Source organism: Hypanus sabinus, chromosome 16, assembly GCF_030144855.1.
Source record: "Hypanus sabinus isolate sHypSab1 chromosome 16, sHypSab1.hap1, whole genome shotgun sequence".
NCBI classification, from domain to species: Eukaryota; Metazoa; Chordata; class Chondrichthyes; order Myliobatiformes; family Dasyatidae; genus Hypanus; species Hypanus sabinus.
The window spans coordinates 57,423,734-57,445,382 of NC_082721.1; the positions used below are offsets into that span (position 1 = coordinate 57,423,734).

Below are 21,649 nucleotides of genomic sequence, written 5' to 3' on the forward strand. Positions count from 1 at the left end.
CTAAAGTTATGCTCCCTTGCATTAGCCATTTTTGACCTGGGAGAAAGGTGCTTGCTGTCCACTTGATCAATGTCTCTTGTCATTCTGTACACCTCTATCATCTCCTGTCATGCTTCTTTGTTCCAAAGAGAAAAGCCCTAGCTCACTGAATCTGTCCTCAAAAGACATACTCTCTAATCCAGGCAGTATCCTGGTCAAACTGCTCAGCACCCTCTCCAAAGCTTCCACATTCTTCCTATAATGAGGCAACCAAAACAGAACATAATACTCCATGTATGTTCTAAGAAGGATTTTATAAATATTTTCCACCTCTGAGCCTCAACTGCATTGTTCTTTAACCATTTATGCTTTGCAATGCAACAACTTGCCAAGGCTTTCCTGACACCAGCTTGTAACTTACTGCCCTGGGTAAGGCAAACCAGCATCATATGTAGGCTCTCTGCTCACTGGCACATCACCCTATGTTGGAAATGCATCACTGATCTTTTAACATCAGAGTCTGAAACCTTCTGCTCATTCAACCCTGGCCTGCACTCTATTAGAGCGAGCCAGAAAATATCAGAATCAGATTTAATATCATCGGCATATATTGTGATAATTATTAACTTTAAGGTAGCAGTACATGATAAATAAATATAAGTGAAAAACAACTGAGTTACAATAAGTGTGTGCGAATTTTATATATAATATATATATTAGTTAAGTTAAAATAAGTAGAGCAAAATAACAAATTTTAGAAAAAGTAGTGAGGTAGTGTTCATGAGTTAAATCTTCATTTAGAAGTTGGGTGGCAGGGGGAAGAGGCGGCGCGCTTCCTGGGATGAGGGCTACTGATATTAGGACAGATTGGAGAGAGAAGCACTGTTTGAAGCCTGAAGGTGATTTGATGGACGTACACTAACTCCTAATTGGGCTGCAATTGGAAGTATTTTTCCCAGTGGTAGGGGGATTGAAAACTGAAGGACACAGGTGAAAATTAGAGGGAGAGAAATACAGGTGATTGATATTGTGTGGCTGGAGTTAGGATAACACTGCTCAGAGACAGGATAAGAGCAAATGTCAGTGGAGCCTTCATGGAGTTGCCATGGGTGAGACTGGTCTGTCTCTATGGCAGAGAACTGACAGAAGTAATGTGCAGAATGGTCTCTGTGAACTCTGAGGTTGGCATGGTGGTTAGCACAATGGTTTATAATATCAGTGATCGGGGTTCAATTCCTACCACTGTCTGTAAGGAGTTTGTATGTTCTCCCTGTGACTGTGTGGGTTTCCTCTGGAAGTTCCGCTTTCCTCTCACATTGCAAGGAATCAGAGTCAGGTATATTATCACCGGCATGTGACGTGAAATTTGTTAACTTAGCAGCAGCAGTTCAATGCAATACATAATCTAGCAGAGAGAAAAAAATAATAATAAAAAAAGTAAATAAACTACAGTATATGTATATTGAATAGATTAAAAATCGTGCAAACAACAGAAATAATATATATTTAAAAAGTGAGGTAGTGTCCAAGGGTTCAATGTCCATTTAGGAATCGGATGGCCGAGGGGAAGAAGCTGTTCCTGAATCACTGAGTGTGTGTCTTCAGGCTTCTGTACCTCCTACCTGATGATAACAGTGATGAAAGGACATGCTCTGGGTGCTGGAGGTCCTTAATAATGGATACTGCCTTTCTGAGACACTGCTCCTTGAAAATGTCCTGGGTACTTTGTAGGCTGGTACCCATGATGGATTTGCCTAAATTTACAACCTTTTGCAGCTTCTTTAAGTCCTATGCAGTAGCCCTTCCATACCAGACATTGATGCAGCCTGTCAGAATGCTCTCCACGGTACATCTATAGAAGCTTCTGAGTGTATTTGTTGACATGCCAAATCTCTTCAAACTCCTAATGTATGGGTTAGGGTTAGTTATTAAGTTGTGGACATGCTATTTTGGCGCACACATGCTATGTTGATGCAGACAACATATTTCATGTATGCTTTGATGTACATGTGACAAATAAAGCTAATCTTAACCTTAAATCTGATGTAACTGTTGGGTAATTTTGGTTTTGATTGGATTGGATAAATGTGCAAACTGTACCTCTCTTGAACTGCACAGTGTAGGAATGGTTCTGTGCTAATGTCATCGTATCACAGTGATAGATCCCAGTACCAGGGAGCCAGATTCAATCCCAACCTTGGGAATTGTTGCAGAAACTATGCACATTGTGAGTCAGTTTCACAGAGAGTGCACAATTCTGCTGACTCCATAGGAATTCTTGTTTGTTCTCCTTCACTGGCCCAGCGGGTACAGCTCCTGTCGCACAGTGACCCAATTGTGACTTTAGCCCCTCTAGAATGATGCAGGTATGTTTGGAACTCTGGGAAAATATTGCATTCAATTTTGGTCACCCAATTACAGGAAGGATGTGGAGGCTCCGGAAAAAGTGCAGATGAGGTTCACTAAGATGCTGCCTGGATTAGAGGACATGTGATAGAGAGAGATTGAATGAACTCGGGTTGTTTTCTCTGGAGCATTGGAAGCTGAGAGGAGACCTGATAGAGGTTTATGAGAGGCATAGATAGCTGGTATCTTTTTCCCAGGGTGGAAGTATCTAATACCAGAGTGCATGCATTTAAGGTGAGAGGGAGTAAGTTCAAAGGAGATGTGCAGGGCAAGTTTATTTACACACAGACCCATGGGTGGTGGTAAATAAGATAGAGGCATTCAAGAGGCTCTTAGTTAGGCCTCTGAATGTGCTGAGTATTGGACAATATGAACAATTGTGTAGGAAGAAAGGAATACTATAGTTGTGCATTTGATTACTAATTTAATTATTTCAGCACAACATCATCGGCCGAAGGTGTACTGGTCAATGTTCTGAAGTGGGAATCTGGTTTTACTGATGTATAGTTCTGTGTTCCCGGTACCTTTTCAATTTCTCTGTGCATAACTTGTGACCAGTCGAGGTGAGATGTGGAGGGTTGAAAGTCCCTGGTCCATTTGGATTGTGGGACGATGGTGAGGCTGGTGCCTGTTCTCCATCTCAAATTGCTCTTACAATTCCAGAAGATAATTAAGAGTCAAACATCAACTGGTTTGAAGCCATACAGTATGTAGGTTACACTGGATAGGTCTCTCCCTCAGACTGAACCAGGGTCAAGGAATTAGAAATGTTTTTTTATTGTCATGTACCAAGATGTTTTGAAAAGCTTGCCTTGCATACTGTTAGACCATAAGACACAGGAGCAGAATTAGGCCATTTGTGCCATGGAATCTGCCCTTCCATTCCATTATGGCTGATTTTTAAAAAATTCTTCTCAACCCCTTTTTCTCCCTTCTCCTCGTAGCTTGTGACACCTTGACTAGTCAAGAATCTATCCACTTCCACTTGGCCTCCACAGTCAAATGTGGCAATGAATTTCACAGATTCAGCACACTCTGGCTAAAGAAATTCATCCTCATCTCTGTTCTAAATGGATGTCATTTTGTTATGAGGCTGTACCCTCTGGTCTTAGACTCCCCTACATCCTCTCCAAATCCACTTGATAGGTTTCAATGAGATTCCCCTTTGTTCTATTAAACTCCAGCAAGTACAGCCTTAGAGCCATCAAACTCATCTCATGTTGGCTCTTTCATTCCTGGGATCAGTTTTTGTGAACCTCCTCTGGATCTTCTCCAATGTCAGCACATTTTCTTCGGTAATGGGCTCAAAACTGCTTATAATACTCCCAAGTGCTGTCTATCCATGCCTGATAATGCCTCATTACATCCTTGCTTTTATATTCGAGTCCTCTTGAAATGAATGCTAACATTGCATTTGCCTTCTTTATCACTGACTTAACCTGCAAGTTAACCTTTAGGGAACCCTGCACAAGGACTCCCAGGTCCCTTTGCACCTCTGATTTTTGATTTTTTTCTCCCCAAATAAAGATATAGTCTGCATCTTTATTCCTTCTACCAAAGTGCATGACAATACACTTCCCTACACTATATTCCATCTGCCACTTCTTTGCCCATTCTCCTAATCTGTCTAAGACCTTATGCAGACTCCCTACTTCCTCAACACTACCTGCCCCTCCACCTATCTTTGTATCATCTGCAAACGTCACCACAAAGCCATCGATTCTGTCATCCAAATTATTGACATTTAACATGAACAGAAGTGGTGTCAACACCAACCACTGCAGAACAGCTCAAATCAACGGCAGCCAACCAGAAAAGAGCCCCTTTATTCCTACACTTTGCCTTGGCCAACCTTCTCTCTGTGCTAGTATCTTTCCTGTAATACAAGGGGCTCTTGTTTAGCAGTCTCATGTGCAGCGCCTTGTCAAAAGCCTTCTGAAAAAAAGAAATTTGTCAGGCAAGATTTTCTCTTAAAGAAACCATGATGACTTTGGCCTATTTTATCATATGCCTCCAAGTATCTGGAAACCTTAACAATGTACTTCACCATCTTCACAACCACTGGTTAGGCTAACTGGCTGACTCCCTCTCTCCCTTTCCTTTCTTAAACTTCCTGTCTTCTGTCTCCCTCCCTTCTTAAAGAGTGGAGTGACATTTGAAAATCTCCAGTACTTCAGTGCCATTCCAGAATCCAGTAATTCTTGAAAGATCATGCACAATGCCTCCACAATATCTTCAGCTCTCTCTTTCAGATCCCTGGGGTGTAATCCATCTGGTCCGGGTAACTTATTGACCTTCAGATCTTTAAACTTCCCAGGCTACCTTTCTACCTTACTACCTTTCCTTAGTAATAGCAGCTGTTTTTTTATTTTAAAATTTATTTTAGAGAAACAGCAGGCCTTTCTGGCCTAATGAATCTCACTACCAAGCAAACAAACTCTTTAACTCCAGCCTAATCTCAGGACAGTTTACAATGACCAGTTAACCAACTAACCATAACCTGTTTGGACTGGGAGGAAAGTGGGGCACCCACGTGGTTCATAGGGAGAACATACACACTCACTTCCATAGCCCTCCATAACCTCTCCATCCAGGTACCTAACCAAACCTGTGAGATGTTACAGCTGAACACACTTCCCTTGTGGCTTGTTCCACACTCTCACCAGTCTTACCTCTACTTCTAACTTACCCCAACTGAGGGAAAAACCTGCATGTATTAATGCTATTTTATATCTTAATAGTTTTGTATGCCTCTTATCAAATCTCCCCTAGTTTTCCTATGTTTTAGGGAATAAAGTGCTAGCCTATTTAATCTTTCCCTATATCTCAGCTCCTTGAGTCCTAGTAATATCCTTATAAATTTCCTCTGCTCTTTTTCAAGCTTATTGATATCATTCCTATAGTAGGTGACCGGAACTGCATGCGATACTTCAAATTTGGTCTCCCTAACATCTTATAACCATATAACAATTATAGCACAGAAACAGGCCATCTTGGCCCTTCTAGTCCGTGCCGAGTGCTTACTCTCACCTAGTCCCACTGTCCTGCACTCAGCCTATAACCCTCCATTCCTTTCCTGTCCATATACCTATCCAATTTTACTTTAAATGACAATATCAAACCTGCCTCTACCACTTCTACTGGAAGCTCCTTCCACACAGCTACCACTCTGAGTAAAGAAATTCTCCCTCATGTTACCCCTAAACTTTTGCCCCCTAACTCTGAACTCATCTCCTCTTGTTTGAATCTCCCCTACTCTCAATGGAAAAAGCCTAGCCATGTCAACTCTATCTATCCCCCTCATAATTTTAAATACCTCTATCAAGTCCCACCTCAACCTTCTACGCTCCAAAGAATAAAGACCTAACTTGTTCAACTTTTCTCTGTAACTTAGCTGCTGAAACCCAGATAACATTCTAGTAAATCTCCTCTGTACTCTCTCTATTTTGTTGACATCTTTCCTATAATTCAGTGACCAGAACTGTACACAATACTCCAAATTTGGCCTTACCAATGCCTTGTACAACTTTAACATTACATCCCAACTCATATACTCAATGTTCTGATTTATAAAGGCCAGCATACCAAAAGCTTTCTTCACCACCCTATCCACATGAGATTCCACCTTCAGGGAACTTGTATAACTGCAACATCATATCCCAACTTAGGATCACTAGATCTATATAACCAGATCCTAACTATTCCTCTACACACACTTCTGTCACTTGCTCTGTCTCGCTCCCTAAGAGGAGATCCAGTATTGCACTCACTCTGGTTGTGACCTTTACATATTGCCTAAGGAAATGTTCCTGAGCACAGCGGGATTAGAGTTGTTGGTGAGCTTTCTTGGCTGTAGCATCGATGTGTGTTGGACCAGGACAGGAACTCCACTGTTATAGAGTATACAGCACATAAAACTTGTCCATGCTGAATAAGTTGCCAAATTGAACTAGACACATTTGCTTTCATTTAACTCGCATCTCCAAACCCTTCCTATCGAAACGTTTTTAAATGTTGTAATTGTTCTCACCTTTACCATTTATTTGACAGCTTATTCCATGTACCCACTATCCTCTGTGTGGGAAAGGTTGCCCCTCAGGCCCTCTATAAAACTTTCCTCTCTCACTTTAATCTGTCCCCTCCACTTGTGGGCTCTTCTACCCTGGGGAAAAACTTGTTGCTCATCACCTCATCTATTTTTCTCATGATTTTATAAACCTTTATAAAGTTACCCCTCAGCCTCCTGTGCTCCAGGGGTAAAAAAAAATTCACAGCCTGTGCAACCTCTCCTTGTAATTCAGGCTCTCCAGTAATGTTATTATCCTTAGCCTATCTTTTTTTTGTACTCTTCAGTTTAATGAAATGCTTTCTGCAGCAGGGTGACATGAACTGCACACAGTACTCTAAATGTAGCTCTACCAATGTCTTGAACAGTTTACTTTAGTCTAGTAGTTTCACAGTTACCATTACTGATCTTTTATGTTCCTTATCTAATTCCCTGAATTTAAGTTGCCTTGTTGGTGAGAATGTACCTTGTAGCACAAGAGAGATCATTCAGCCCTGTTGGGAGTGTCATTGCTTTGGAAAAAGTCCATGGAACCCTTGGATTGTTATGGCATAAGAAGAGGGGATTTAGCTCACTGAACTCTGGGAACAATCCGGTTAGCTCCATTCAAGGACTCTTACCTTATAGCCCAACAATTTGCTGAACTTTTAAGCATTCATCCATGTTTTTGAATCTCCTTCCACCAGCTGTACAGGCAGTGCTTGCTAAGAGAGACATCATTCCTCCTCAATTCTCTAGTTCTTCTGCTGATCACCTTAAATCCCATCCCTTGGTTTCTTGCCACGGAGAACAATTTCTCCTTATCCTCTCTGCCTGGATCCCATGTGACCTTGAACACCTTCCATCAAATCTTCTTTCTTTTCTTCACCTGAAGATCTTCAGCCAGTCTGCTTGTCATCCGCTTTAGTCTTCAGCCCCACTAATGTCAGTTTCCCCACCCAGAGGCTCCCAGTTTTGTGCCTGCAGTGGGAACACTTCCTGGCCAAAGTCGCCCAAGTTGCACTCTCCCTAATGGACCATTTGTTTCCACTAGGTTTCGAAAGAAGTCCACTGTTGTTGGCTCCCTGTCGAGTCTTGTGAACAAATCATCTGGTGACCACTTCACTGAAGGTTTGTGTTGGCGCGATTTGCGAAGAATACACTGTGGCCACTTTATTTGGTACACCTGCTCATTATACAAATATCTAATTAGCCAATCATGTTGCAGCAACTCGATGCATAAAATCATGCAGACGTGGTCAAGAGGTCCATTTGTTGTTCAGACCAAACATCAGATTGGGGAAGAAGAGTGATCCACAGTACTGCACTGAAGTCTTGGGCACCTTAACTATATATACATGTCTAAGACTTTTGTACAGTACTATAAATGATTCTGATTGTGAAATGATTGTTGGTGCCAGATGGGGTGGTTTGAGCATCTCAGAAGCTACTCCTGGGATTTTAACCAACAACAGTCTCTAGAGTTTACAGAGAATGGTGCAAAACCAAAAAAAAAAAATCCAGATAGAGCAATTTTGAGGGTAAAAGTGCCTAATTAATGAGATAGGTCAGAGGAGAATGGCTAGACTGGTTCAATCTAACAGGAATGCAACGGTAACTCAAATAACCATGCATTACAACAGTGGTATGTAGAAGAGAATCTCTGAACACACATGTTGAACCTTGAAATGGATGGGCTACAACAGCAGAAGAACACACCAGGTTCCAGTCTGCACCTGATAAAGTGGCCACAGGGTGTATGTAGGTGTAATTTCAGTGGATTAATGATTCTGCCATTTATAGAAGTTTGCAACAATTTGGATGAATTTAGTACCTTCAGTGTAGTGAAGCAACCTAACACCTTCACTGGACAGTGTTGAGCAAAGTCTTACATCCACATCACCAAAGGTGACATTCACCCAGTGAACAAAACCTTGGTCTAAGAAGTTGACATTAAGTCAGGTCTGGAAGGAGGGAAGGGGTTCAGTTGAAGTAAGTTTAGAGCCTGGGTCTTGGGTAATGGAGGTCAAGGCTGCCAGATAGTGTGGGACAGAAGTGGTGGAGCATAGAAGGATGTCTGTTGCCTATCTGGCAGGTCTTCTGTAATCACTAAGTATTTCTCGGTGCTACTTCCTGAGCAAATTGCACCCCTCTCCTTTGAGCTTTTGGCTTTTCTTTTCTTTATCTTCATATGGCCAAGATTAGGTTTTGAAACGTTTGTTCTTTCCTGTTATTAACTAGTTGCAATGGGTAGTAAGCCATGTCTGTGGGGTCTTGATGCAAGGTTTTGATTCAAGACATCAACAACTACCCCCCTCCAACAGATGCTGCTTGATCTGCTGAATTTCTCCAGCAGATTGTTCGTTGTTGCAGATTCCAGCATCTGTAGTCTCTTGTGTTGCTACAGTCAACTCCACCAAGCTGTGAGAAACATTATGGCTGAACTTGATCCTCGTCTGTACAGTGACACCTTCACCCAAATAGTCCATCACCTCGTACTCTCGGGAACTTCCTTCTTGGTTATAGATCCGTTGGCGATCTATCTTTGACTGGCCAACTGAGATCGGGTAGATATGCAGGAGTTATCTTTACTCATCCTCCCCAATTCATGCCTGCTGCATTTTTTCCATTTGATAAATGTGTTTTGGACCAGTGAAACCAAAAATACAGGGAGAAGATTATAACAAAAACAAGTTGGGGGGTTTACTGCACCCCTCTGAAAGCTCAGCTACATGTAGAAGAAACTGAGGGAGAAAGGACTTGGGAGATGACAGAGGTTGAGATAGATCCTTGCCTCTTTCACCTAACCCCTTCCATCCTCCTTCCCACACTCATCTGTCTTCCCCTCAACTATCACCTGTCAACTTGTACTCCTTCCCCTCCTCCCCAAGTTCTTATTCTGGCTTTTTCTTCCTTCCAGTCCTGATGAAGGGTCTCAGCCCAAAACATCAACTTTTTGTTCCTCTCTATAGATGCTGTCTTAACCTGCTGGGTTCCTCTGGCATCTTGTGCCCTGCTGCTCTGGATCTCTTGAGTTTAGGATTTGAGTAAAATCTCCAGTTTGTATGTAGTGAAAATTTTAACAGGAATTATTAGATTAGATGTTTTCAATTGCCTCCTTTCCCCCACCATGTAAACCCGCTCTTTGCTCCAGACAGAACAACTATTGGGGGCAGTACCAAATCTGCTTTGGCTTTGTGAAGGTGCTTCCCAGTGTGTCTGATTTCCTTAGGAGAGTTTCTCCTCACCCAAACTCATTTATTTAATTGTCTGACTAGAGGATTCCTTAAGCATCTGTATCCAGTGGAATATGAGCCTTGTTCTCAGAACCTCTTCTCCTTGTTTAACTTCTTTCAAACCTAAAATGGAGTTGATTATTCTGTGATGCCTTCTCCTTTCTGAGTTGCAGTTTAAAATCAGTTGTGTATCCATAAATGCTTACACATCCTCTTGCAGGCAACTTATACTCAAGCAAATACGCCAGCTGAGGTGTGTTAAAGTTAGTCGCAGTTCCTTCATTAAAATCAGCATGGACCGAATGGTGACACCCTACCTCCTCTTGGAAACAAATTTCTGTGATATTTTAATGTTTTAACCAAAGCTTGTCCTGATTTAGGTTCTTGCTTTGAAATATCAACTCTTTATTCCTCTCCATAGATGCTGCCTGACTTGCTGAGCTTCTCCAGCATTTTGAGTTACGCTTGATTTGCTTTTTGTTGTTGAAGTGTTAGGTCAGGGCTTAACAGCTCCGAAATTGCCATTAGTTTGGAACTCCTGTATTTCTTGTTGTGTTGATGTAGTTAACAAGTTAACACAGTCCCCTGTGTTGCAAAACGGGTTTGGGTCCCACTTCAAGAAGAACCGAGCCAAGCTGACATGTGTACAGGGCTCGGAAAGTATCAGAGGGGTTTAAACGAGGCTTTGTCTGTTTCCTCAGATTGTACTATCTTTTCTTCAAGTAGGCCTATATCCTAAGCTACAAGAAGATGTTGCATAGATTAGGACTTTATCTCCCTCACCCCCCCCCCCCCCCCCCCAGTGTAGGAGATTGATTGGTGATCATCTAGAGGTATAGACAATAATGAGATATGTAGTATGTAGAGTGAAAACGGTCTTTTTCCCACGTATGACTGTGCTATAAACAAGAAGCTATGGGCTAAAGATCAGAGATGAGAGATTAAAGGGCACATCAGGGTCAGCTTCTACATGTAAAGGGAGGTGCATGCTTGGAGTGAGCTGCCAGAAATGGTGGATGAGGTGGACACATCAGTGACATTTAAAAGCCATTTAGATATGTAGATAGGAGAGGTTTAGAGGGCTATGCAGGCACATGGGGCTAGCTCTCTGAGTAACAAAGTTGGCAAGGATGAGTTGAACAATCTATAAGACTCTATGGCTATATCCTTGGTTTTCTAGCCCATATTTATCCCACACTTAGCATTGCAGAAACATTATTATTCTGTGTCTTGTGAGAGCTGTCTTTGTGGATATTTGCATCCTCGTGTACTTTTCCTCACCTTTTCAACGGTTTGGGAACACTTTATTGATTGAGATGTACTTGGGAGCATCCTGAGTAATGGTACATAGATACAAGACGTTTACTGAATAAACAGATAATGTATTTACCACATAAATGTGGATGTCAGTTTTTGGTTGGATGTTCTGATTTGTTTTTTGCAGAGGAGGTCCATGCAGAGGTCTGTTACGCTGAGTGTCTCCTACAGAGGGCTGCCTTAACTTTCTTGCAGGTAGGTGTGGGCAGTCATTACCAAATCAGTAGCGTGGTCTGTGCACTGAACTCTCATCTACTTACCCACAACAGCACTATCTGCCCTCCTGCTTGACATAAAACGTACCTCAGCACTGTATGTGGGAAATGAGGGCAAATCAATATTGCCCCCAACCGTGCCATGCAAGAGAAACGCAGATTCAGGTTGTTTTCACGTAGCACTCATGAAGTCTTCCCATGCAACATATCCACCTCGTTGAACACAAATTATCATCCATCATTAAGGACTCTCAACAGCTGGGACATGTCCACTTCTCATTATTGCCATCAGAGGAAAGGTACAGGAGCCTGAAGACACACACTCAATGTTTTATGAACAGCTTCTTCCCCTCCATCATCCGTGTTCTCAACACGTCATGAACTCATGAGCACTTTTTTTGGGCCAATATTTATTTTTTATTGTAACTTAATTATTTAGTAGTTATTAGTAATTATTGTAACTTAGTAATTGCTTACTATCTTGTACCATACTGCTGCCAAAAAAATGACATTTCACAACCTATAGTATGTCAGGGATAATAAACCTGATTCTGACTTAGACAGTTTAACGATGAGCATGAGTATTTAACTTTGTTGACTTTGGATGTGCTGAAATTGTGAGAGAGGTTTTAAAAATGCAGATTTGTAAATACAGGATTATCACTACTCGCTCAGAGCTGGGTGCTTTTGACAAGAAGGAAGAGTTTGAAGCACTGCGCTGCACTGAAACCCTGTGGCAGGTCTCACTGAATGACCATGCATAGCTGTGGTTTAAAAGCTGTGGCTGTAGTCATTCACGTGGCTTACATGTACCTCTGATGGCATATTGCCCTTGTTACCAGGAGTCTAAGATTCAACCAGAAACAATTTGTGAATACATTTGTTGATGAGAGTGTTTTGTTTTGCACTATATTTGGTGATTGTACTGTTGTCGCAAGTGAATATGTGGTATTACTTAGCTACGTTTTCAGTATGACCACTCGCTGTGCTGGGAACTTGAATGCTCCTGTCTTGGATAGTGCTGGAGATTTATGTATTCATTTTAATAGTTATTTGTCAATACCGCACAGTAGCCTTCCCAATTACACCCATATAACCAACTAACTTACTAAACCATGCATCTTTGGAATGTGGGAGGAAACTGGAACACCCAGAGGAAACTCATGTGGTCACAGGTCAGCGTAGAAGCTCCTTACCAGCAGTGGTGGGAATTAAACCCTGATCCCTGGTCCAAGCTTATGACTGTATACACTTACGACTGTGTGGCCAAGCACAACTCCAATGCCATAATTAAGTTTCCTGATGACACCACTGTTGTAGACTGAATCAAAGATGGTGATGAATTAGCAAATAGGAGGGAGATTAAAAATCTAGCTGAGTGGTGCCATAACATCAACCCTTTACTTAGTGTTAGTAAGACCAAGGTGCAGATTATAGACTTCACAAGAAGGAAACCAGAGGCCCATGAGCCAGTCCTCATCAGAGGATCAGAGGTAGAGAAGGTCAACAACTTAAAATTCAGAGCATCTGGAGGAAACACACATGGAAATACCAATGCCCTTGAATGGAAATATCTAGAAAAAGTAGTTGATACAGCCCAGTCCATCATGGGTAAAGCCCTGCCCACCACTGAGTATATCTAAATAAAATTCTGTCACAGGAAAGCAGCATCCATTATCAAGGATCCCCACCACCTAGGACTTGCTGTCTTCTCACAGCTGTCATCAGGATGAAAGTACTATAAAGGAGCCTCAGGACTCACCACATCAGGTTCAGGAACAGTTACTACCTCTCAACCATCAGGTTCTTGAAACAAACGGGATAATTTCAGTTAACTTCACGTGCTCCATTATTGAAATATTCCCACAATGTTCTTTTTAAATGTGCACTGCATCAGCTCCCAAAGCTAAAGGACATGGGGAGCTGGAGAAAGGGAACACCACCTCTGTGGGAACACATGGATGTTGGCAGCTCATGGTGCTGACTTGTCACCATTTCTCATTGGGCAATTGAACTGGGGCTCAAGTTTCCTCCCACATTGCAAAGATGTGTGGGTGAGGATTAGTGAGTTGTGGGCATGCTATGTTGGCACTGGAAGCATGACCACTTGTGAGCTGCCCAGCACAACCCTCACTGATAAGCCCCACATTTCACTCTGTTTTGGTGTACGTGTGAATCTTATCTTTATATTTATAACCTTTTATCTTTAAATGCTTAACTCAACAGGGGATGCCTGAAAATAAAACAAAATTATATAGATAAAATATCAACTTGTCTGACGTGTTCTTTCTGTTTTCAGGATGAGAACATGGTCAGTTTTATCAAGGGTGGGATTAAAGTCAGGAACAGCTTCATCATTTACAAGTGAGTTAAGATCTTCATTATTTTTTTACATAATATTCTCTCTGCTTTTCCCATTCCTAAAGGTCTTGACTCCATTCCTCTCATTAACTGAGGCGATGAATCCCACAGGTTCACCACCCTCTGGCTGAAGAAATTCCTCCTCATCTCCGTTCTAAGTGGACATTCCTCTATCCTGAGGCTGCGCCCTCTGGTCCTGGACTCACCCACTGTAGGAAACATCCTCTCCATCGTCACTCTAACTCGGATTTTCAATATTCAATAAGTTAAAATGAGATCCCACCTCAGCGGTACAGGCCCAGAGCCATCAAACACTCCACATAAGTTAAAATTTTCATTTTTGGAGTAATTATCAAGAACCTCCTTTGGACCTTCTCCAATGCCAGCACATCTGTTCTTAGATAAGGGGCCTAAAATTACTCACAATACTCTGCGGTTTGACCGATGCTTTATAAAGCTTCAGCATTACATCTTTGCCCTTGTATTTTAGTCCTTTCAAAATGCATGCTTTTCTTGCCACCAACTCAACCTACAAGTTCACCTTCTGGGAATCCTACACAACTCCATTTGCACCTCTGATTTTTTTGAATTTTTTCCTTGTTTAGAAAATAGTCTATGCCTTTATTCCTTCTACCAAAATGCTTAACCATACATTTCCCTACATTATATTCCATCTGCCATTTCTTTGCCCATTCTCCCAATCTGAGTCCTTCTGAAGACTCCGTTTCCTCAACACTACTTGCCTCTCTTCCTATCTATGTATTGTTTGTAAACTTGGCCACAAAGCCATCATTACATCATCAAAATCCTTTACATATAACGTGAAAAGAGCCAGTCCCAATACTGATCCCTAGCACTATACCACTTGTCACCTGCAGCCAACCAGAAGAGACCCTCTTTATTACCACTGTTTGCCTCCTGCAAATCAGCCAATTTTCTATCCATGCTAGTATCTTTCCTGTAATGCAGGTGATTGTCTTGGATGTTTCTCTGTTGGCACATTGATAAGGTAAGATGCTGCAGGCCTGTTTCCTTGTCTGTTGGTGTGACTGATGGCAGGAGAGTTGCGTGGTCTCAGTTACAGTGAGGAATAGGCCACAAGCCGTGGGCTTGCATATTGCTCTGTTCCAGGAGAGGAGACGCCGGGTGCAGTGTAGCGTGGTACCCATGCTCAGTTGTGGGCTGGCCTCCCATTGGTGCTACCCTCCAGTGTTCAATTGGTAGAAAGACAAGCTGGATTGTGTGCGTATGTGCATTCGCATGCGGACTGAGGGGAAATGCACTATCATTTTGTGAGGCGTGTAACTCAGAGACTTGGGCTACCTATGTATTTCTTTTGTGTGACTATGTGTTTGCTTGCTATCTTGAATTTGCTGTGTGTTCTTGTGCTGTGTATTGCACCTTGGCTCCAGAGGAACGCTGTTTTGTTTGGCTATAATCAAGTTTGGTTGAGTGCTAATTAAACTTGAACTTGAATACCATGGACTCTTATCTTGTTAAGCAGCCTCATGTGTAGCACCTTGTCAAAGGCCTTCTGATAATCCAAGTAAACAACATATACTGACTTTCATTTGTCTATTCTGCCTGTTATTTTCAACAGATTTGTCAGGTAAGATTTCCCTTTAAGGAAACCATGCTGACTTTGTCCAATTTTATCATGCGTCTCCAAGAAGCTTGTAACCTTATCCTTACTAATGGACTTCAACAGCTTCCCAACCACTGAAATCAGGCTAACTGGCCTATAATTTCCTTTCTTCTACCTCCCTCCCTTCTTAAAGAGTGGAATTGCGTTTGCAGTTTTCCAATCCTCTGTAACCAGTCCAGAATCTAGTGATTCTTGAATGATTATTACTAATGCCTCCACAATTTCTTCAGCTACTTCTTACAGTCCTCTGGTCCACCTGGCCCAGGTGACTTATTTACCTTTAGACCTTTCACCTTTCCAAGCACCTTCTCCTGAATAATAGCAACCACACTCAATTCTCCTCCCTCCTCCCCCCCCCCCCCCCCCCAACACACTCAAAATTCTGGCATACTGCTAGTATCTTCTACAGTGAAGATTGACACAAAAAACTTATTAAGTTCCTCCACTATTTCTTTGTACTCCATTACTCTCTTGTGTCATTTTCCAGTGGTCCATATCTACTCTTGCTTCTCTTTCACCCTTTTTATATCAGAGAAAAAATTTGGTATCCCTTTTTATAATATTGGCTAGCCTACCTTCATATTTAATCTTTGCTCTCCTTATGGCTTTTTTTAGTTGCCTTCTGTTGGTTTATAAAAGCTTTCCAATCCACTAGCTTCCCACTAATTTGTGTATGTTATCTGGCCTCTGTTTCCCTTTTATGTTGTCTTTGGTTTTCCTTGTCAGACACAGTTGCTTCATTCTGCCTTTAGAATGCTTCTTCATCTTTGGGATGCATTTATCCTGCACTTTCCCAATTGCCCCTGGAACCTCCAGCCATTGCCCTTCTGCTGTCATTCCTGCTAGTATCCTCTTTCAATCAACTTTGGTCAGCTCCTCTCTCAAATAATGTGAACTGAGTGATAGCAGGATGTTCAGGCTGGCAATGTGGAGGTGCTGCAATCGCAGTGTATGTCTTGGATGGGGGTAGCGAGGGAGAGAGACCACGATGATTCTCTCAGCAGTTCTCATAATCAAGGGCAGTTACTGTAGGTGATAAGTATTGGCCTGTTCAGCAAGATGAAAGAATACGGTGTCATAGCATTAACTCTGTCTACCCTAACCCCACATCTCATTCCCAGACATTGCCTGACTAGGCTTATTCTCCACGGAAGCCCGACTGCTTTCCACAACTACATAGCCTTTGGTTTTGGTGGTTTGAGATTCTATTCCTCCTTGGTGTCCTTTGTCTAACAATATCGGTTTTTCCTTTGTTCTTGACAGAGATCTCCATAACTTCCTGCAGTCAAACCTATGCAGCAAAGGACCCAATCACTCCCACCTGGAAGGAGGTGTTTCCTTGGGAATTGGGGCATTTAACTTGGTAAGCATAAAACCTTCGCAGAGATTCAAGATTCAAATTTATTTATTACACGCACACTGAAATGAATAGTGAAATGTATCACTGGGGGCATCCTGCAACTGTCGCCACACGTTCCAGCGCCAACATAGCATGCCCACAATGCTCAGCAGAACACTGAACACAACAAAATAGAAAACAATCGACAAGACAAGGACAGTTCCTCCCGCTCTCCCACCCACCACGTCACAATTCTCCAACTCCAGGACAGGACGTCTTCAACCTCCAGCCTCTGGAGGACTCGGAATCTCAAACATAGGGCTTCGACTTGCCCAGCGGACTCTGAGGTTCACAGACTTAGATGGGATGAAACAGAGGATTGGAGAGTTCTTGCTCTTGGCCGGAAGTCTGAGGGTTCGAGGCTGATGCTGGAAGCAATGCTGTGGAATGTGAGCAGATGCAGTGAGGTACTGAATATCTGGTGCTTCCTCCAAGATGCTGTCTTGTTGGGAAGTGGCTCCATCTGTTTCACTGGTGGGTGTGGGGAATGCGGTAGTCACTGATCTGAAAAGGAACTAACAGCAAGAGAAGACCAAAGCCCACCTCTTGTGGCAGATGGAACAAAGCTACTTAACAATCTGTTTTTGAGATAGCCGTTCCCAAAGTCTGGAATACCATGCGGTGTTCTCTGTTGGGGTTTGGGAATTTATTGGGCTTTGCAGCTTGTTTGACTTGTCCTTTGTTTGATCCGTAGGCTTTGTCAATGTTTCCAACACGGATCCTGAAACTGTTGGAGTTCGCTGGCTTCTCTGGGGACAAGGTGGGGATGAGATCGTCTGCTTTTGCCATGGAAGGAAAGGACTCTATTTACAACTAATGTCAAGATCAGGCAATTATTATTTCTGAGGATGGCTCTGTGGTGCAAATGATAGAGTGATATGCACAAAATGCTGGAGGAATCCGGCAAGTCAGGCAGCATCTATGGAGGGGAATAAGCAATTGAGACCCTTAATTAGGACGTGTCCTAAAACATTGGCTGTTTAACTTCCTCCATAGAAGCTGCCTGATGTGCTGAGTTCCTTCAGCATTTTTTGTGTGTGGCTCAAGCTTTCCAACATCTGCACAACCTCTTGTGCTGACAATAGAACTGCTGCCTTTAACCTCCAATGGCCCTGGCTTTGGGGGCTGCCTTTGTGGAACTTGCACATTCTCCTTGTGACTGTGCGTATTTCCCTCAGTTTGCTCCCGTTTTCTCCTGCATCCTAAAGGCAGGTGGATGTATAGGTTAACATGGTTGCTGTAAGTTGCCCCTATAATATAAGTGAGTGGTCGAATCTGAGATTAAAAAGATTAGCTTTATTTGTCACATATATATCAAAACACCAAAGATCAAGATTAAAGTACATTTATTATTGAAGAATGCATAAATTATGCAAACTTGAGTTTATGTCTTCTTTACAGGCAGCCACAAAACAAGAAACCTGAAAGAACCCATTTAAAAAACGCAATGCACAGAGAAAGAGAAAAAAACGCAAATAATGCCAACAATAGAAGTGAGCACAGCATTCTGAATCAAATTGAGTCCTTAGATCCGAATCCCCGGAGTGACCTGGAGTAGGCCGAAAACCTCCGTCTTAGTTTGTCATATTAGCAGGGTGTATCACTGCGAAGCTCACAGACACGAAGCACAGCAGCCAGGGCAGTCTCTCAGCCTAGCGTTGTGGAGAGAGAAGTGAATGTTGAGGGGAGTGATCAAAATTGGCCTGACTTTCTCCTCTGGTTCCAACTCCTTGTTTTTCCAGTCTATCTGGGCCGGCATTTAAATTGGCCAAACAGTGGATCGTGACTCGTGTTAGGACCCGGGCCCCACTGCAGTGAAAGGCTTTGGGCCTAGACCACGCTGCCCAATGATTCACTCTGGGCCTAGACCTCGTCGTCCAGCCCAAAGCCATTCTTGACCTCAGCACTTGGAGTGATGCAGCCTCACACTGGGATTTAATTGGATGGGCATTGGCGCTCTTTGCCCTTGACTCTTCCTCTCCGAGTTGCTCACTCCAACTTCATCTACATCGATTATACAACACACCAGCTCCGCTCATCCCTCGAATTCACTTCACCTTCGCTCGCCTCTTCATTGTGGTGATAGTTTACCACAATATACTTCAGAAAAGATGTTGTTATAATGTTTTCAGTAGAATTTCTTGCCTTTCAAACTATCAGTAAGCTGTCGCTCACCTTCAGTAACCCCATCTTAAACAGGAAAACATAGAGTGATATGTGTTTACGTCAAATCTAATCAATGAGGATTGTGCTCACAGCCTACAAGTGTCACTACGCTTCCAGTGCCAATATAGCATGCCCAGAGCTCAGTAACCCTAGCCTGTATGTCTTTGAAATGTGGGAGGAAACTCGAGCATCTGGAGGGAACGCACACAGTCATGGGGAGAACATACAAACTCCTTATAGACAGCAGTGAGAATTGAACTCCTATCTTACAGCAGGTGCTGTAAAGAGTTGTGCTAACTGGATACTGTGCCACCCACTTTGGGGAGTTGATGGAAGAACGGAGAGTATTGGTTATTGGGATGTGTTTGTGACAGTGGGTAACCCTCAGAAGTTTCATGGACTCGATATGAAATGGCTTCCTTCTTACATTTTTGCACAACGCAGAGGGAGGCTACTCAGCCCATTGAGCCTGTGCTAGCTCTCGAGCAACCTAGTCTGTTTCATTCCCCTATAATCTATTCTGTCTGCAAACCCTTCAACTTCCCCCCTGCCCCCCTCCAAAACTGTGCCACTTGTCCCACCGACCAATGCGTAGGCTGTGAGAGGACATGTTGGCAGGAACGGATTTCTCTTAATTTCACTAACAGGAGGACCAGAAGGTGAGAAGTGAGTTTGTACAGAGTGTTAGATTTGGAATGCCCAGGTGGTGGAAGCGGATTCAGCGGGTGACTTCGGTAAAGGCTAAACTGTTGGAAAGGAAGGATTTGTCAGGCTACTGTGAAAAAGTTCTGCGAAGGATTAATGAGGTGATACTTAGACAGAACAGAAGAAACACAATGTGTCACTTGGCTGCTATTTGATTTGTATCATTCTGTGAGTTGAGGCTACGATGGGTCTGTACTCTGTCTGGATTTAATTAGACAAATTACTAGTGTGAAACTGGTCATGTCACCTTCTCTGTCAATTAGCCGGAATCATTATTTCCCTGCCTAATTAATGTATAATAAATAATTCAAAGATAAATGCATCTGGCACTCTTGAGCACATCTTTTCTGTATAAAATGAGTACTTGATGTGTGCTTTGATCTATTATGAAAAGGTTTGAGAGGTTAATTAGTAAAGGATAATATTCTTTGTCCAGTAAATTGGTGACAATGAAGGCTGGCCAGAAACTTGGGATGTTTACCAAAGCCATAAGTGGCTTTGATGAATCATTTTAGGTTTAAAAAGTTTTAAGGACAGATACTGTACTAATTGAAAGGTGAATTGTTTATTGGCGGAAATTAAGAACATAGAAAATAGAACACGACAAGCTCTGATATTGTGCCGACCTTTTAACTAACCATTCCCTCCTACATAACCCTCCATTTTTCTATTATCCATGTGCCTAGCTAAGTTTAATAAGTGCCCCTAATGTTTTTGCCTCTACCGCCAGCCCCCATTGTTTTCAATGCACCCACCATACTCTGTGTTTTTAAAAACAAAAGACCCCTAGCATCTGCCTATACTTTCCTCCAATTACCTTAAAATGATGCTGTCTTGCATTATCCATTTCCACCCGGGGGTGGGGGGATTATCTCTGTTTGTCCACTCAATCCATGCCTCTTTTCATCTTATACACCTCTCTCAAGTTTAAAGTGGATTAAAAATTATTAGAGAAAGCTTTTAGTTGGGGTGAGGATAGAGGAGTGTTGAGGTTCCAATGTGTATTTGGACCCACAGTTGAGGGGCATTGTTAAGGGTTCAAGGATGACCAACACTGAGCTTTACACTCAGTGGCAACTTTATTAGGTGCACCAGTACAACTGATCAGTAATGAAAATACCTAATCAGCCGATTATATGGCAATAACTCAGTGCATAGGTAAAAGCATGCAGGCATGGTCAAGAGGTTCAGTTGTGGTTCAGACCAAACATGATTGAAGTGACCATGGAGTGATTGTTGGTGCCAGACAGGGTGGTTTGAGTACCTCAGAAACTGCTGATCTCCTGGGATTGTCACACGCAACAGTCTGTAGAGTTTACAGAGATGGCACAAAAGAAAAATCCAATGAGCTGAGTGTGGGTGAAAATGCCTTGTAAATGAAAGAGGTGGGAAGAGAAAGACCACGCTGGTTTAAGCTGACAAGAAGGTGACAGTAACTCAAATAATCATGTGTTACAACAGCAGTGTGCAGAAGGGCATCTCTGAATGCACAAGATGTTAAGCCTTGAAAAGGATGGGCTACAGCAACATAAAGCCACAGACATACACTCAGAGACCACTTTATTCGGTACCTCCTGCACATAATAAAGTGGCCACTGAATGTCGGTATCAGATTCAGTTTGACCCACCTCTCAATACTTTACCTGGTTCAGGACAGTTGACTGCTTCTGTGTTCTCTGGTTCGTGGTTGACATTAGGTGTGATATTTTCAAATAGGTCACAGCGTGTGGGAGGGTGTTGTGTTTATGTGGCTGATTGAGTTGTGTGAAGAAAATGTTATGGCCTTGGGTTGGGTTTCTATTTTACACCTGATCATACCCTCCACCCTTGAAAATGGACAAGAACGCTTCTGGTGGCTTTCACTCAAAGACCACGTACATCTTCAGTACAAGATTGAAAGGGAAATCACCAGGTATATATTGGATTGAATGTAGAAGTTGTTAGAATGGAAGGAATTAGAGGTGGAGACCTAATGGGACTCGGCCAGCATCCTATTCCTGAGCCTCCCACTGGGACCAGGGGTTTGCTTTACTCTGAACTATGAGGGTAAGTCCAGACAAACAACCAATGTGCAAAAGAAGACATAACGTACAAATAAACAAAATAATACTGAGAACATGATTTGTAGAGGCCTTGCAAGTGAGTCCATAGTTTGTGGAATCACAGCTGAGGTGA

At 42.5% G+C, this 21,649-nt stretch overlaps 1 protein-coding gene across 2 annotated transcripts in view; it reads left to right on the plus strand.

The window, feature by feature from the left end:
• Positions 1 to 21,649, plus strand: part of LOC132406338 (tetratricopeptide repeat protein 39A-like) — a 105,818-nt gene that overhangs the window by 42,463 nt on the left and 41,706 nt on the right. For both annotated transcript variants that reach the window (XM_059991868.1, XM_059991870.1), the window contains 5 exons: positions 7,485 to 7,561; positions 11,111 to 11,178; positions 13,498 to 13,562; positions 16,468 to 16,567; positions 17,298 to 17,363. In XM_059991868.1, coding sequence (XP_059847851.1) covers positions 7,485 to 7,561; positions 11,111 to 11,178; positions 13,498 to 13,562; positions 16,468 to 16,567; positions 17,298 to 17,363 — 376 coding nt within the window. The remainder of the gene's footprint in view (positions 1 to 7,484; positions 7,562 to 11,110; positions 11,179 to 13,497; positions 13,563 to 16,467; positions 16,568 to 17,297; positions 17,364 to 21,649) is intronic.